At 36.2% G+C, this 17,930-nt stretch overlaps 1 protein-coding gene across 19 annotated transcripts in view; it reads left to right on the forward strand.

Moving 5' to 3' along the window:
- The window catches only part of DZIP3 (DAZ interacting zinc finger protein 3), a 151,706-nt gene that overhangs the window by 49,032 nt on the left and 84,744 nt on the right, over positions 1–17,930 (forward strand). For 7 of the 19 annotated variants that reach the window (XM_070508745.1, XM_070508749.1, XM_070508750.1 and 4 more), the window contains exons 11-15: positions 1,227–1,319; positions 2,138–2,190; positions 13,325–13,401; positions 15,046–15,663; positions 17,558–17,590. In XM_070508745.1, the coding sequence (XP_070364846.1) occupies positions 1,227–1,319; positions 2,138–2,190; positions 13,325–13,401; positions 15,046–15,663; positions 17,558–17,590 (874 nt within the window). The remainder of the gene's footprint in view (positions 1–1,226; positions 1,320–2,137; positions 2,191–13,324; positions 13,402–15,045; positions 15,664–17,557; positions 17,591–17,930) is intronic. The other 12 variants (XM_070508752.1, XM_070508751.1, XM_070508754.1 and 9 more) reach the window with 4 other exon arrangements.

Consider the following 17,930-nt stretch of genomic DNA (forward strand, 5'->3'; position numbering starts at 1 on the left):
AATATATTTGTAATTATTTATATTTACCTAAAGTCATGCAACTAAATTGAATTTTTTACCATTAAAAATAAAGTGAAGGGGCTGGCCCTGTGGCCAACTGGTTAAGTTCGTACGCTCCGCTGCAGGCAGCCCAGTGTTTCGTTGGTTCGAATCCTGGGCGCAGACATGGCACTGCTCATCAAGCTATGCTGAGGCAGCGTGCCATATGCCACAACTAGAAGGACCCACAACGAAGAATATATAACTATGTACTGGGGGGCTTTGGGGAGAAAAAAGGAAAAAAATAAAATCTTTAAAAAAAATAAATAAAGTAGAAATCCAAGTCTAGTTCTATATTAATTACTCTTTAGTGAGTAATGACCATAAGTTGGGTCTATACTGTTTGGTTCTAGAAGTGTTTATGTTGTGCAAACAACCGAAAACCCTTATATTTGTGGTGTAGTAGAAAGAGCATTGTGTGTGGAGTTGGAAGATCTGGCTTCAAGTCCAGATAGAGCCACTTACTAGTATTTTTTACATCAGACTAGTGATTTAACCATACTGAGACTCATTTTTCTAAGCCATAAAGTGAGGATAGTAATACTTAGTTCATAAGATTGTTGTGAGGATTAACAATAGCACAGATGAACTTGCTTTGTGTGCTGTAAAAAATCACTGTATAAAGTATTATTATTCATTTGCTTTAAGCAATGTGTAAATACTTTTCACTTTTTTTGATTCTTATGGCAATCAATATTGCTCAACTTTAGATAGAGATGTGAAAGAAAACTAAGTAAGTTAACCAGAGGAAATAGCAAGGTCAGAATCAAAGAAAGGACTCAACATTTTTATTGTTTTCTTTTCCCTGGAATCCTTGTGTATCTGATAGAAATTCAGTATTCCTTTTTGTGCTTACTTAATTAGTACATTTTACTTGAAGTTACTTTCCCTGAGGGCAGCAAATACATTTTAAGCTGTAAATAGCTACTTGAAGGTTTTGAAGTAGAAATGATGAGAGTGAAGTGCGATCATGCATTTTAAATAAGAAATCCATTGATATATGAAATGCAATGTCTTTGAACAGCTAACTCTCAAATGTTTATTCACGTCTTTGTTTTACCATCTAGCAACATATGCTTCTAATTTTATTTAAATGTAATTGGATTTGCACATCAGTGATTTTTTTCTATTTTTATTGTTTGTATTGTTTTTTCTATTGCTAATTTTTTTTCTATTGATAATTTTAGAGTTTTAGTGGGAAAAAATGTTTGAAGGAAGGATGTACAGGTGACATGGTAAGGATGCTACAATGTGATGTCCCTGGAATTGTTAAAATTTTGGTGAGTATTTTTTCTTTTTTTTCTTGCTTTCCTTCACTAGAATGGTCTTTTTGACTTCAAACAGTTTTGGGAATCATAATAATAGTATTTTAGCCATATTCTCTTTGATGATGACTAAGCTTTCTGACCTTTCTATTGCTTTGATTTCTCCAAAGAAGTATCTAAGTAGTCCTTAAGAAGAAGAAAATTTTAAAAATAAAGAGAGAGAGAAACACACACACACACACACACACACACACACACACACACACACACCACACAGAAACAGACAAAGCAGGCCGTGGCTGTACCAATGCGGAAAGTGTGTCATGAACCAAGGATGATAATCTAATTCTGTTGTGCCTCAGGTTAAAAATAGTTTTAGACTTTCTGAACCTCTTTTAGTCTGTAAGTATCTTTCTATGAAAATATCTATAGAACATCACATACTGTACCTAAAATGCACTCAAATGATATCCATTTTTTTAATTAATAAAATATCTTGTTGAATTTTTATTTATAAGTAAATAGACCAAAATGATAAATAGAAATAGACATGATTTCTTTCTTTATCGTTAGATATGTTCTTTTTGTATTTCAGATTTGGCGTTTAAATCCCATAGTGATGTAAAGTAGAAGTGCTTTTTAAGATCAGCTCTAGTATGTTGTTTGATTAGGATTGTTTACAGTTCACTGTGTTACTTCTGTTTTTATTTGTTTTATATTCTCTATAGCTTCATTCTAATTGTCTTTTTTCAAATGTTAAGGCTAAGAAGTAACATTAAAGAATTTTGAAAATTGAAGTACTTTAGGGCTGTTTTTTTTCCCATCACTTACAGTTTGAAGTTGTGAGAAAGGATGAATATATAACCATTGAAAATTTAGGAGCAAGGTAAGTTTGAAATCAAATATTCCACTTTTTCCTGAGCATGTATATATTTTTCATTCGCTTCTTTCTTCTGTGTTTCTGTCACTTGTTGGAGCTGCATTAAATTTAAAGGTAGTATTAGTTGTGTGAAGAAATTGTATTTAATTAACACTTGTCTCCCTCTCTCTCCTCACTTTGAAGACATTTAAATTCTAAAGCAGGAAAGGAGAAATTATGTGGATACTTTTCCCCTAAGTATGAAAATAACCCTTTCCTGAAAACAAAACATCTTTTTCTTAAAGTTATTTAAATTAGGATGTTATGATGATAAAACTTTCTCCTAGCTTTCAAACTCATCCATGCCTTTAAGGTTGTCTGACAGTTAGAATCGTCTTGTTTCTTAGATGAGAAAACTGTATTGCAGAGGAATAGATAGTGTAAGCTGGGAATCTAAGAGGTGTGGAGTGTGGCAGTTGATGTTAGAAATTTCAGTATAAAAAGTTCTCCTAATCCATCAATTCTCTTTTCTTCTGTTTAAAGTGTAAATGTCAACCATTTTTCAGTCTACCAGGGACATTGCATTGTTAGCTAAAGAATCAATTTTCCCTTATGAGCTGGTGAAGCCCAAATCTTTATCTGTAGCATAGATCTCACTCCTAAAATCTAGATCTATCTACCTGCATGCTGAGTATCTCCACTTTTATTTTTCAAAAATATCTATAGTTCAGCATGCCCACAATTGGACTCACAATCTTTCTTTTCAAAACTGCTCTGTAACTTTTTTTAAGTCCATCAATTCAACTTCTTAAGTATATTGTAAATCCCTCCTTAATTTTGCCCCTGCACTTCCACTAAACTAAATGAAGTTATTTCTCACTTGGAATTGTGAAACAGTTTGTAAACTGATCTTTCTGTCCCTAGCATTACCTTTCATCAGTCTGTTGTTTACATAGCCATCAAGAGCACTTTCCTAAAATGGAAATTGAAATATGTCACTTCTCTGCTTGAAAATCTTTCAGAGGCTTTTCATTGCTCTTAATTAAGTTCAGACTCTTAGCTTGGTTCTTGCCATCTCTTATCATCTTTTTCTTCCTAAATATGCAGCTATACTGAGTCTCTTTTAGTTTCTGAGTGACCCATCTATTTTACCTCCAGAGCTTGCCTGGAATACTCTACTCCTTTGGCTTTGCCTGGTTAAAACTTCTGGAAAAGCCTTACTTACGTTAGATTAGGTGTTCCTATCACATACTCCCTCTACTTCTATCAAAACTTTTACTGAGTTTTATTATACTTTCTTGGCTGTCTTCTCCACTTGAATATAACCTCCATGAAAGCAAGGACTTTGTCTTGCCTACTAGTATATTCCCAGTACATGGCATAATGCCGTATGGGTACCTGGCATATAGCTGGTACCCAATAAATATATGACAGATGTAGAGATTCTGAATTCCATTCTTCTGCCAAGGGTATGTTACTTTTGTTTTGACAGGCTGTTAACTTGGTTGGATGTGAACTGTGAACTCTTTTTCTTGGGTGGTGGTTCCAGGCTCAACAGATCTTTTGCCTTTAGCTGAGCTGCTTTGAGTCTGTTACACACATGTGTGATTCAGCTGTCAGTCAGATATGTGGCTAGAAAGAATTTGGGGATCTCTTCTCTGACTCTTTCCCTTCTGGGATTCCTCCATTCTCTTCAGCAACCATGGTTCCCTGGCTTCAATTTTCTGGTTCCTTCAGCCATGGAGACCTTTGTTTTCCGCCAGGCTATACTTCGCCCCAGACTAAAAGCTCTAAGATTGGTGAACTTACTAACTTATTTCATACAATCCTCTCCTCCTCTCCTCTGAACATGTACCCCGTCAGCAGAGTTGGTCTGTTCCTTCCACTCTCCAGTACCTTCGGAGAGTTACTTTTTGTAAGTTGCCCAGGTTTTATAGTTCTTTTCTGTGGGAGAATCCTCTGGTAACTAGATCTCATTACCAAAAGTGGAAGAGCTACTTCATGGGGTTTTATGAATGAATGACAAAATATTTGGTTTCTTTCTTAAGTTCAAAATGCTTTATTGTTATTAGAGTATATAGAAAGAAAAACTCACAAAATATAAATGCAGAGTTTAACAAATAATTATAAAGGAAACATTTTTGTGGCCTCACCCAAGTCAACAAATAGAATTTTGCCAGCACTCCAGAAACACTCAGTGGGTCCCTTTCCTAACTTCTCTTCTTCGCCTCCCTATGTAACTGTTATTCTGACCTTCACAGTAATCATTTCCTTGTTATTCTTTATAAATGTACCAATTATAAATCCATTTCTAAACACTAAACTTTTTTTATAGATCAAGTTTTTCAACCTATAGTTTATATATAGTGAAATTTACTCTTTAGAAGCATACATTTAGGTGAGAAATCTCCATACTGTTTTCCATAGTGGCTGCACCAGTTTGCATTCCCACCAGCTACAAGATTCTCTTTTCTCCACCATCCTCTCCACCACTTATTATTTCTTGTCTTGTTAATTATAGCCATTTTGACAGGTGTGAGGTGGTATCTTATTGTAGTTTTGATTTGCCTTTCCCTAATTGTTAGTGTTGTTGAACATCTTTTCATGTGTCTATTGGCCACCTGTATATCTTCTTTGGAAAAACGTCTGTTATATCCTTTGCCCATTTTGATGAGTTTCTTTGTATAAAGTTGGGTAACAACTACCATGATCAAGATACAGAATATTTCCATCATCCCAAAATGTTCCCCCAAAATCTCTTTTGTAGTCATTCCCTTCCCCCAACCTCCACTGACATTCACTTAGGTTGTTACCATGTCTTGGCTTTTGTGAATAATGTTACAATCTCACAAATATAAGGGTTTTTGGTTGTTTGCACAATGTAAACACTTCTAGAACCAAACAGTATAGACCGAACTTATGGTCATTACTCACTAAAGAGTAATATAGAACTAGACTTGGATTTCTGCTTTATTTTTAATGGTAAAAAATTCAATTTAGTTACATAACTTAAGGCAAATGTAAATAATTACAAATATATTTTTGAAGACTATAAAATTTATCATTGTTCTCTACCCTTAAAATATCCTTAAAATTGTATAACTGTGCTTTCCGTTTATTAAGCAATTCTATTCTTTGATTCTCTGTCCTGTATGTGAAGATATGCAACAATATTTCCATTCTTAAGAGTATAAACTTCTAAAGGTTAGGGAACAAATTGATAGAAATCCCTAAGCAAAGCAACAGCAAAGTAATCTCTTCCAGATAAATTTCATTTCCTTTGGATATATAATATATACTCAGAGTGGGATTGCTGGATCAATTTTATTTTTAGTATTCTAAGGAACCTCCATACTGTTTCCCCTGGTGGCTTTATCAATTTACATTCCTACCAACAGTGTGCAAAGATTCCCTTTTCTCCACATCCTTGCCAGCACTTGTTGTCTCTTGTCTTTTGAGAATTGCCATTCTAACAGGTGTGAGGTAATATCTCATTGTAGTTTTGATTTGCATTTACCTGATGATTAGTGATGTTGAGCACATTTTCATGTGCCTGTTAGCTATTTTATATCTTCTTTGGAAAAATATCTGTACACGTCCTTTTCCTATTTTTAAATTGAATTATTATTTTATTATCATCATTTTTTGCTGTTGAGTTGTATGGGTTCCTTATATATTTTGGATATTAACCCCTGATTAGATATATGATTTGCAAATATTTTCTCCCATTCCATAGGTTGCCTTTTCATTTTGTTGATTATTTCTTTTGCTCTGCAGAAGCTTTTTAGTTTGATGTGTTCCCACTTGTTGATTTTTGCTTTTGTTTTTTGTTCTTTTGGTGTCAAGTCCAAAAAATCATTGCCAAGCATGTCGAGGCAATGTTGCTTTTCTCTTGCTGTTTTCAAAGTTCTCTCTTTGTCTTCAACTTTTGTCAATTTAATTATAATTTGTCTCAATGTATTCCTTTTTCAGGTTCACCCTGTTTGTGGTCCTTTGAGCCTCATGAATCTGAATGTTCATTTCTTGCCCCAGGTTCAGTAAAGGGACATTATTTCTTTAAATAGTCTTTCTGTCCCTTTCTTTCTTGTCTCCTTCTGGGATTGCAATATGTGTATATTGTTTCTCTTGTTGTTATGCCATAAGGGCCGTAAACTATCTTCACTCTTTTTTGTTCTTTGTTCCTTTGCTCCTCTGACTGGATAATTTCAAATGATCTGTCTTTGAGTTCACTGATTCTTCTGCTTGATTGAGTCTGTTATTGAAGCTCTTTATGAATTCCTCAGCTCGGTCAGTGTAGTCTTCAGCTCTAGGCAGATCTATCTGCTTGTTTTTAATGGTTTCCATTTCTTTGTTGAACTTCTAATTTTGTTTCTGCATTGTTTTCCTAATTTTATTTAGCTGTCTGTCTGTGTGTTCTTGTAGTTCACTGAACTTCTTTAAGAGAATTATTCTGAATTCTTAGATAGTTTATTGATCACCATTTCTTTAGGATCACTTATTGGAGGTTTATTAGTTTCTTTTGGTGGTATTGTGTTACCTGATGCTTTGTGATCTTTGTATCCTTGTACTGGTGTCTGCACATCTGAGAACATGGTCTCCTCTTGCAGACGTTATAGGTTTGTTTCTGCAGGGAAAGACCTTCACCAGTCAGCTCAGCTTGGGGTACTGGATGAGTAGCTGGTAGTGTCGGTAGGCAGGTAGAGCTTCCTATTGGGTTCTCTAGTTATGTGAAGCCATAGACTGTGCTGAGTTTGGGAGTGGGGTGGTGCTGACTGGGCTCCACAGTTGGGTTGGGCTGGTGCCTGGGCTCCATGTTCAAGTGGGGCTCCTGGGTGGCCTCCCTGGTCAGGAGGGACTGGTGGCTATGGTCTGTGGTCAGGTGGGGCTACTAGTGCTCTGCAATCACCTCTGGTCAGGCGGGTTCACAGGCTTTGATCCCTGGCAGGGCATTGCCACTGGTTGGATTCTGTGTTTCGGCAGGGCTGGGGGCTATGCTCAGCAATTGCTCCTGCTCAGGTGGAGCCTCAGTCTGTGCTCCCCCACCGAATGGTGCCACTGGCTGGACTCTGCATTCAGGTGGGGCTACAGGCCAGGCTTCTTGGTCAGATGGGGTCTCAGGCTGTGCTTTGTGACCAGGCAGGGCCACAGGCTGTGCCTTGAAGTTGGGCAGGGTCACGTGCTGGGCTTTGTGATTAGCTAGGCTGTTGGGTGAGATTGCTGGCTTGAGTGATTCTTGCTGAATTTGAGGACATGGACAAGGGTGAGACCTAGTTGAAAAAGAGCTCAGAGGAGCCTGACTAGAGTTTGGTCAAGGAGAGAATTGTCACTAGATTCAACTTTCTACTTTGTTTAAAAGATTTCTGCTGTTCCTGAGGGAAATTGAGGTACAGTTTTCTTTTTGTAATGTCTTCTTCTGGATTTGGTATCAAAGTAACGCCAGCCTCCTTAAAGGGAGTTTGAGAATGTTCCCACTCCTATTTTATCAAAGAGTTGCTGAGTATTGGTATAATCTCTTTTATAAATATTTTAAACATTCATTAGGGAAGCCATCTGGAACTGGAATTTTCTCTGTGGAATTTCTTTTTTAAGTACTAATTAAATTTCTTTAAGGGATACATAGTTACTAAGATTAGCTGTTTTTTCTTTAATGAGCTTTGGTGTTTGTGTTTTTCAAGAAATTTGTCAGTTTCATCCAAGTTATATTTATTGGCATAAAGTTATTCATAATATTCCTGTATGATTCCTTTAATGTCTTTAGATTCTGTAGTGATGTCACCTTGTTTTTTCCTCATGTTGGCTGGCAATTTGTGTCTGTTTTTCCTTTTTTTTGATTATTCTGGCTAGAGGTTTATCAATTTTGTTGATTTTTTTAAAAGAGTTTTTGATTTTTAATATTTTTGTTTTCAATTCCTTGATATCTGTTCTGACCTTTGTTATATATCCTTGCTTCTGCTTGCTTTGGATTCAGTTTGCTCTTGTTTTTCTATTTTTTTAAGGTTAAAAATTATTGATTTGAGACCTTTCTTTTTTACAAACTGACTTCCCTTTAAGCATTGCTTTTGCTGTGTCCCATACATTTTGATACGTAGGTTGTTTTTAAATTTTTCTTTCAAATTATTTTCTGATTTCCTGTGTGTATGTGTTTAACTATGGAAGTATGTTGTTCAATTACCAGATGTTTGGGGATATTTCGACTATCTTTCCAGATGTTGAATCCTAGTTTAATTCCTTTGTGGTTACAGAACATATTTTCTAGCATTACAGGTTTAAAATTTGTGGAGATTAGTTTTATGACCCCTAATATTGTATATTTTGATGAATGTTTTATGTGCATTGCAAAGAATCTATATTCTGCTTTTGGTTAGTGGAGTATTCTGTACATTAGACAAGTTGGTTTATTAGTTTTGTTTCAGTGTTCTGTATCATTGCTGATTATCTATTTAGTTTTTCTATCAGCTACTGAGAGGGAAATGTTGAAATTTGATATCTATATTTTGTCTTTGGTATCTATCTGTCTGTATATTTTGAAGCTCTTTTATTAGAGTCTACATACATAGTTGAGATTCTTATCTCTTTTTGATTTTACCCTTTATCTTTATGTAACATCCCTCATTATCCCTGATAATATTCTTGTTTTAAGTCTCTTTTGTCTGATATTCACATAGCTATTTAAACTTTCTTTTGATTAGTATTTGCATGGTGTATCTTTTTGCATCCATCCACTTCAACCTACACGGGCATACTTACCACCACAATAAAGTGAATATTGCAATAAAGTGAGTCACATGAATTTTTTGGTTTCCCAGTGCATATAAAAGTTATATTTACACCATGCTATAGTCTGTGAAGTGTGCAATAGCATTATGTCTAAAAAAATATTATACATACCTTAATTAAAAAATTCTTTATTGCTAAAAAATGCTAACCATCATCTGAGCCTTCAGTGAGTTGTAATCTTTTTGCTAGTGGAGAGTCTTGCATTGATGTTGATAGCTGCTGACTGATCAGGGTGGTGGTTGCTGAAGGTCGGGGTGGCTGTGGCAATTACTTAAAATGAGACAACAATGAAGTTTGCGACACACATTGACTCTTCCTTTCACAAACAGTTTCTCTATAGCGTGCGATACTATTTGATAGCGTTTACCCACTGTAGAATTTCTTTCAGAATTGGAGTCATTCCTCTCAAACCGTGCCACTGCTCTATAAACTAAGTTTATGTAAAGTTCTAGATCCTTCGTTGTCATGTCAACATTCTCCACTGTATCTTCATCAGGAGTATATTTCATCTCAAGAAACTACTTTCTTTGCTCATCCATAAAAAGCAACTCTTCATCCCATGAGATTGCAGAAATTCATTCATGTCTCCAGGCTCCACTTTTAATTTTAGTTCTCTAGTTGTTTCCATCATATCTGCAGTAACTTCCTCCACTAAAGTCTTGAACCCCTCAAAGTCATCCATGAAGGTTGGAATCAACTTCTAAACTCCTGTTAATGTTGATATTTTGACCTCTTTCCATGAATTACAAATGTTTTTAGTGGCATCTAGAATGGTGAATTCTTTCCAGAAGGTTTTAAATTGACTTTGCCCAGATCTATCAGAGGAATTACCATCTAGGGCAGCTATCGCCTTGTGAAATGTATTTCACTTCTCCTTTTTCTTTTCTTTCTTCTTCTTCTTCTTTTTTTAGTTTTGGTGAGGAAGATTGGCCCTGAGCTAATATCTGTGCCAATCTTCCTCTGTTTTGTATGTGGGATACTGCCACAGCATAACTTGAGGAGCAGTATATAGGTCCATGCCCAGGATCTGAACCTGCAAACCCCTCGCCACCAAAGCTGAGTGGGCTAACTTAACCACTACATCACCAGGGCAGCCCCTGAAATGTATTTCTTAAATAATAAGATTTGAAAGTCAAAATTACATCTTGATTGATGGGCTGTAGAACGTATGTGGTATTTAGCAGGCATGAAAACAACATAGTACATCTCCATGAGAGCCCTTGGGTGACCAAGTGCATTGTCAAGGAGCAGTAATATTTTGAAAGAAATTTTTTTTTCTAAGGAGTAGGTCTCAACATGGGCTTAAAATATTTTGTAAACCATGTTGTAAACAGATTGCTGTCATCCAGGCTTTGTTGTTCCATTTCTAGAGCACTGCAGTGTAGATTTCACATAATTCTTAAGGGCCCTAGGATTTTCGGAATGACAAATTAGCATTGGCTTCAACTTAAAGTCACCGGCTGCATTAGCCCCTAACTAGAGAGTCAGCCTGTCCTTTGAACCTTTGAAGCCAGGCATTGACCTCTCCTCTCTAGCTTTGAAAGTCCTGCATGGGATCTTCTTCCAATATAAGGCTGTTTCGTCTACATTGTGGTTTAGTGTAGCCACCTGCATTAATGGTCTTAGCTAGATCTTCTGGAGAACTTGCTGCAGCTTTTACATCAGCAGTTGCTGCTTCACCTTGTGCTGTTATGTTATGTAGATGACGTCTTTCATTAAACTTCATGAACCAACATCTGCTAGCTTCAGACTTTTCTTCTGCAGCTTCCTTACCTCTCTCAGCCTTTGTAGAATAGGAGGGAATTAGGGCTTTCCTCTGGATTAAGCTTTGAAGGGAATGTTGTGGCTCATTTGATCTTCTATCCAGACCGCTAAAACTTTCTCCATATCAGCAATAAGGCTGTTTTGCTTTCTTATCATTTGTGTGTTTACTGGAGTAGCATTTTTAATTTTGTTCAAGAACTTTTCCTTTGCATCCACAGCTTAGCTAATTGGTGCAAGAGGCCTAGCTTTCGACCTCTCTCAGCTTTTGACATGCCTTCTTGCTAAGCTTAATTATTTCTAGCTTTTGATTTAAAGTGAGAGATGTGTCACTCTTCCTTTCACTTGAACATTTAAAGGCCATTGTAGGGTTATTAGTTGGCCTAATTTCGATATTGCATCAGGGAATAGTGAGGCTGAAGGAGAGGGAGAGAGACGGGGAATGGCCGGTCTGTGGAGCGTCAGAACACATGTAACATTTATCAATTAAGTTCACCATTAATATGGGCATGGTTATGGCACTTCAAAACAATTACAAGAGTAACATTAAAGATCACTGATCGCAGATCACCATAACAAATATAACAATAATGAAAAAGTTTGAAATATTGTGAGAATTACCAAAATGTGACACAGAGACACTAAGTGAGCAAATGCTGTTGGAAAAATGGCGCCCATAGACTTGCTTGATGCAGGGTTGCCACAAACTTTCAATTTGTAAAAAACACAGTATCTGCGAAGCGCAATAAAGCAAGCACAATAAAACAAAGTATGCTTTTATATGTCTTTGTATTCAAAGAGAGTTTCTTATAGACAGCATAGGTCTTGCTTTTTTTATATTCAGCTTGACAATATCTGTCTTTAAATTGGGGTGTTTATTACATATAAATTTCCTATAATTATTGATACGGTTGAATTTAAGTCTACCGTCTTCCTGGTGGTTTTCAGTTTTTCCATCTGTTCCTTGTTTTTTATTTTCTGGGTTTTTAAATTTTCTTTTAGTGGTTGTTCTAGGGCTTGTGATATACATTTTTAACTTATGAAAGTCTATTTTTAAATAATATACTTCATCAAGTATAGTGTACAAACCTTACAGTAAGGTTTTCACTTCTTCCCATCTTTTGTGCTCTTGTTCTCGTATGTTTTACTTCTAAATATTTTATAAATTCCATAATATGTTCTTACTTATAAGGGTAGTTTAATTTTTGTCTGCTTTGAACTTTATATAAATTTAAACACATGTTTTTATGATTTTTAACTATACATTATTTGTGTGATTCATTCTATTACAATTTTTCATTTCATTGCTGTAATTTTATTGTATGCCTATAGTACTTTATTTTACCATTGATAGATATATGGGTTATTTCCAAATTTAGGCTGTAACAACAGTGCTATGAGGAACATGCTTGTACATGTCTCCCGGTGCATATATGTAAAATATTTTCCAGAACATATACCTGGGAGTAGAATTGCTCGGCCATCTATGCCTGTCCTCAACTTTGCTAGATTTTGCTGAACTGTTTCCCACAGTGGTTTTACCAGTTAACACCCACAGCAGTATAGGAGAATTCCTTTTACTCAGTGTCTTTGCCAGTACTTCATATTGTTAGAGGTCAAGGTGTTTCCGATATAATGGATAGTTGGCAGTGTTATGGTGTTGCTGGTGATAAAAATCAGTTAACAACCACCACCACCACCAAATCTCTGTCCTTACTGAACTTACATTCTAGTGTTGTTGTCAGTTTTGTTTTGTTTTGTTTTCTTTTCTGTGGAAGAGTTCATTTCAAAGCCAAGTCACAAGTTTTTTCATCTGTTTCATGGCAACATTTACTTATTGTTTGCTTTATTTAGTAAATTTTGCTATTTTTTCTGTCAATTTTTTTCTAGTTATTTGTATTGATGTTATGCCAGTTTTCTTTCTTTCTTTTTATTTTTAATCATTAGGCATTAAATGAGTTGAGTTTTCTTGGAATAGTTGCTAGTAAGAAGACTCTGTGGTGGAAGAAGGCCTGGGCAGAGTCCCAGGTTTGCTGGTTATTATTCATTTATTTATTTGCTTATTTATTTTTTCTGGTGAGGAAGATTGGCCCTGAGTTAACATTCATTGCCATGCTTCCTCTTTTTGCCTGAGGAAGATTGGCCCTGAGCTAACAACTGTGGCAGTCTTCCTCCATTTTGTATGTGGGACACCTCCACAGCATGGCTTGATGAGTGGTGTGTAGGTTTGCACCCAGGATCCAAACCCGCGAACTCCAGGCCGCCAAGTGGAGTGCACGAACTCAACTGCTACACCACTGGGCTGGCCCCTTGCTGGTTTTTTACAATGCAGAGATTTCTTTTTTTCCCTGCTACCACACTGCCTTCTTGCAAATAAAGTAGTTGTTTGATTCTTTTTGTGTGAAATCTAGCAATTCTATTTGCCTCTTAATTCTAATGAAAATGTCATTATGGGGTTGTCATTGTGTCATTGTTGGTAATTTTTTTGGTTCATTTTTCTCCTTTCCTTTTAAATTATTTCTAGGAGGAGGAGAAGAGAATGCTCACTTACTTAGCCATGCTCACATCAGAAATCTTGACTGACTTTGGTATTGACTGTAACTTAATTTTTTTCCACTTGCAGTTATAAAAAGTTGATGTCTCTGAAAATCACTGATACTGATATAAGACCGAAGATCAGTTTAAAATTTAATACAAAAGGTATTATTTTATTTTTATATGTCTTCTATTGAAAAGTCTGTTAAAAATTTTGCCTTGCTCTGTAAAGTATCGTGCCATTAACATCCATGTGTTTGTGTTTGTCATTCACTGGGCTTGGGTTTACCTGGGCAAGCATCACTTGACCGAGGCTGGAATTCAGGGACAGAAAGATCAGCAGGTGTATGGGTCTCACATTACCTTGGCATCCTCTAGAGAGGTTTGTAGGTCTGATGCATAGCTGTGACTACACAATGAGGTTGTACTCCGGCAGATGTTCCCTACCAACTGCCCCTCCCTTGTTGCATTCCCTCTTAATACAGCAAAATGAAAGGAATGAACATTTTGGGCTCAAGGCCAAGTAATCTAAACTTAGGTGCCAGCTGTTTAGGAGTGTGCTAGGAAATACCAGCTGTTCAGCACTTGGAGACCTGAAGGGCTCCTAGTCCCATGGAAGAAGAGTTTAGTGGCTGTCCTTCTTGCTTGGGGAATCAATGTCCCTGATCCCAGCCAGCTCCTTATTTGGCAACCCAGAAAAAGCTCCCTGGGTCATTTGCTTTGTAACCTTGCTTGCCTCCACAGTGTATGTCAAATATGTCAAGCGAGAATATGAATTTTAAAACAGTCCTGAAGGATAAAATAATAAACTACATTTTATGATAAATACATATTTTGATGTTCAAAAATATACCATCACATACAAAATTCTCACTACTTTCTAATTCACCTCAGTCTACTTTTCTCCTTTGGAAGTGCTACCAAATCAGAAAATACCAAATAGCTCAGTGTCATGCCTTATTCCACTTTATTTTTTATTTTTTAATCATTATCTTATTTCTTGAGGGGGTAAGAACATGAGGTTCATTCATTAGATCAGTGTGTCTGAAACTTTAGTATATATTTAAATCATATGGTGATTTTGTTAAAATGTAGGTGTCAATACAGTAGCTCTGGGGTGGGGCTCAAATTCTGCATTTTGAACAGGCTCCCATGTTGCTGCTGATACTGCCGGTCCATGGACTACACTTTGAGTAGCAAGGCATTACATCATTTTATGTTTCTTGATGTAGTTCTGTGTTGTCTAATACAATAGCCACGAGCCATATTGGCTATTTAAATTTAATTAAAATCGGATAAAATCTTAAACTCAGTTCCTTTGTTAGACAAGCAGCATTTCCAATGTTCAGTGGCTAGCAAACAGTGCAAATCTAAAACATTTTTGTCACAGAAACTTCTATTGGACAGTGCTGATTAAGATAAAATATAATTGCCTAAGTAAAGTATAATTAACACTGGCTCTTACTATTCTTGACAATCTTCAGAATTTTTGAAGCCCCAATACTTTTATGCCATTTGGTTGCCAAAGCTCATTTACTTGAACAAAACCCTGGATGGTTGAAAGGCTTCTGTGGTGGTTAGTCTTTGTGATTACTTTTGCTTGGGAGCATACTGTATTTGTTTGGATCTTTTGACAGCTAGACAGATAGCAGCATGCTTATTGAGCAGTGGCTGTGGCAAAGCACTGTACTGGACTTCATTCTTTTGGAATAGTCCCTGTCCTACAGGAGGTTAGGATGTAATGCGAGAGACCACGTAGAAAAAGAGCATTAATATGGAATGTTTTGACTTCTCAAAATTCATTTTCAGATGAAATGCCTATCTTCAAACTTGACTATAATTATTTCTATCATCTGCTTCATATAATTATTATTTCTGGTACTGACATTGTCCGGCAAATATTTGATGAGGCTTTGCCACCCCCTCTTTTGAAAAAAGAGCTTCTTATACACAAGAATGTGCTGGAACCCTACTACAACCATCTTTGGACCAATCACCCTTTGGGGGGAGCATGGCATCTGCTTTATCCCCCAAAAAAGGAGCTACCACAGTCCAAACAGTTTGACTTATACCTCCTATTAGCTCTCATAAAACATTTGAATGTATTCCCTGCACCAAAAAAAGGCTGGAATATGGAACCACCATCTTCTGATCTCTCTAAGTCTGCAGACATCCTGAGGCTGTGCAAATACAGGGATATCCTCCTTAGTGAGATTTTGATGAATGGTCTCACTGAGTCACAATTCAATTCAATTTGGAAAAAAGTTTCAGATATTCTTCTGCGCCTTGGGATGAAGCAAGAGGATATTGACAAAGTGAAGGAGAATCCCATTGAAAATATCTCCCTTGATTACCATCAGCTGTCCATCTACCTAGGCATACCAGTACCAGAAATCATCCAGAGGATGTTATCCTGCTATCAACAAGGTACAGAATAATTATTTACTTCACCCAGAAAACCTTCACTGAGTGTCTGCTATGTGCCAGACACAGTGGTAAGGGCAGAAGATTGAATGAGCTCACGTTCTTGGGAGAATAAACTCATCAAGAAGCTAATAGAAATTATAGTGCTAGAAATGTTCCAGAATACCATGGGAAATCCTAGCCTAAGAGAGTCCAAAAATTCTTTCTGGACATTATAATATTTAAGGAATTCTTAAATGACATGCAAAAGTTAGCCAAGTGAAGAAGACGGAGAAGGCTGTTTCAGAAGGAAACAAGAACAAAAGTGTAGAAGCATAAAAATGTGTTATAATGCAGGGAACTAAAAAGTTGAGCCTTACTGAGATTAAAGTATGGGAGAGTTCATAGAATACATTCAAGAGGATTTCTCTTGCCATGTTGAGGAATTTGTCTTTTCATAGAGGAATTGTTGAAGATTTTTAAGTAGATGAGTTTTATTACTTCTACAAAATTAAGAATGCCTAAAATTATGAAATACAGGTACTGTGTGTTTCAACGATGCCCTTTTAGACACCACGGGTAATATGTTTCTCTTCTTTTCTAGCAGAACCTTGACGTTTAGTTTAAAAGTTTGGCAGCTGTCCATTGGCCATGAGTCATTTAAAAAATCAGATAACATTTATGCCAGTGCCTAAGGTCAGCAGTGGCCATTCCCAGACATTGTTTATTGATATGGGAAAGACTTCAGACCTCCTCTGCCACATGCCAGGATAGCTTTTCAGCTGTCCTCGTGGGAAGTGGAGTTCAAGGGATGTTAGAATCACTGAAACCCTTGCTATGTTATTCTGGCTGACTTTTCCTAATCCCAAGTTATTACTTGGACTACCTACCTAGTGAGCAACTGATGAACACATTGATGCTATTTAAACATACAATTTCCCAAGTTTCTAGTAATTATTGAACTGGTCCAGATTTTCTTCAGAGATAATTGCTAGACCCCAGTCCCAGTCCTTTTACTAAGGCTCTGGGATACCATTGTGTTTTCTTGCTTAATCTTTAAGAGCTTTCTTTCAGCATAAAAGAAGAGAAGGCTGAGTTTGATGACATAAGGAAGTCAGGCAAGAATTCTTGACTTATAAATTAGAGGCTTTTTTTTTTTTTTACATTTACTCTTAAGATTTTAAATAACAAAAACTCATGAGACTAAAGGTAAAATTTGGGAAAATGCTTTCAGCATTAAATAAATTCAAGACGTTTCAATCAGTTCTCACACAGGTGGTCTGAGGAGCTTATTAGTCAGGTCCCTTTAACAAAGACTTTCCAAGCATCTTAGATCTCTTTCTTAGTAGTTATTACAGTTGCAGTTTTCATTTGTGTATCTGCTTATGTGATTAATATCCATTGTCCCACTAACTCTATGAAAGTTGTCTTTTTTTCTTCATCATTCAGTCTCTAGAGACTAACACAGCCTGATATATCATAGGTGCTTAATGAATATTAATGGAAAAAGAGAGGGAATGCTTATCAGGGTAATCGATATCACTAAAAAAGGCTCAAACTTTGAATGGAGGTTTGATTGATAATTGACTGTTATTACTTAATGACCTTAGACTTTGTAAACTGTAAGAATTTGCTACTTATTATATTTTAGTGCTTATATTTTAGTCATTATCTATTATAAACTATCAAAATTTTGTTTACTTTTCTTTTTCTAATCATGGGTTTATAACCTTTATGTTATAATCTAAAGATTATGCTTGTTTAAACTGGATTCATGAGTGAAAGTGCTTATTTTTACAGTTAGTTGTAACATTAATTGATGCAGTGTAAAAATCTTCTGGCTTTTCTTAGTCCCAGTCAGATATTTGTTGGTTGCATTTGCAATTTTACATCTGAATTTTTTCTTTATGTATCATAGGAATTGCTCTACAGTCAATAACAGGCAGTCAACGTAAGTATGTTTAAAAACACAATGCCTAGGTGACCTTCAATTAGGATAGCTAAGGGATATATAGGAGTTTTACTTGGTCAGATAAACTGTATGGTACACTGTAATTGTTACAAGCTTGGAAAACCATGTGAAATTACTCCTGGTCAGCTGAACCTAGTATGAGCCTTTTACTCTCTCTTGGTCCAGTGCATGTGCCCCAGGGTTTACCCAAGTATAGTATTTTAACCTTTGGACACACGGAACACTTCAACGGGCAAAAGTGCCTACCTGCTTGTTCTACCTACCCATATATGCTCCTGTTTCGTTTAGGTAGCTTTTATTGGTTAACTATCCATTGTTA

The sequence above is a fragment of the Equus asinus genome, chromosome 5 (genome assembly GCF_041296235.1).
Source record: "Equus asinus isolate D_3611 breed Donkey chromosome 5, EquAss-T2T_v2, whole genome shotgun sequence".
Lineage (NCBI taxonomy): Eukaryota > Metazoa > Chordata > Mammalia > Perissodactyla > Equidae > Equus > Equus asinus.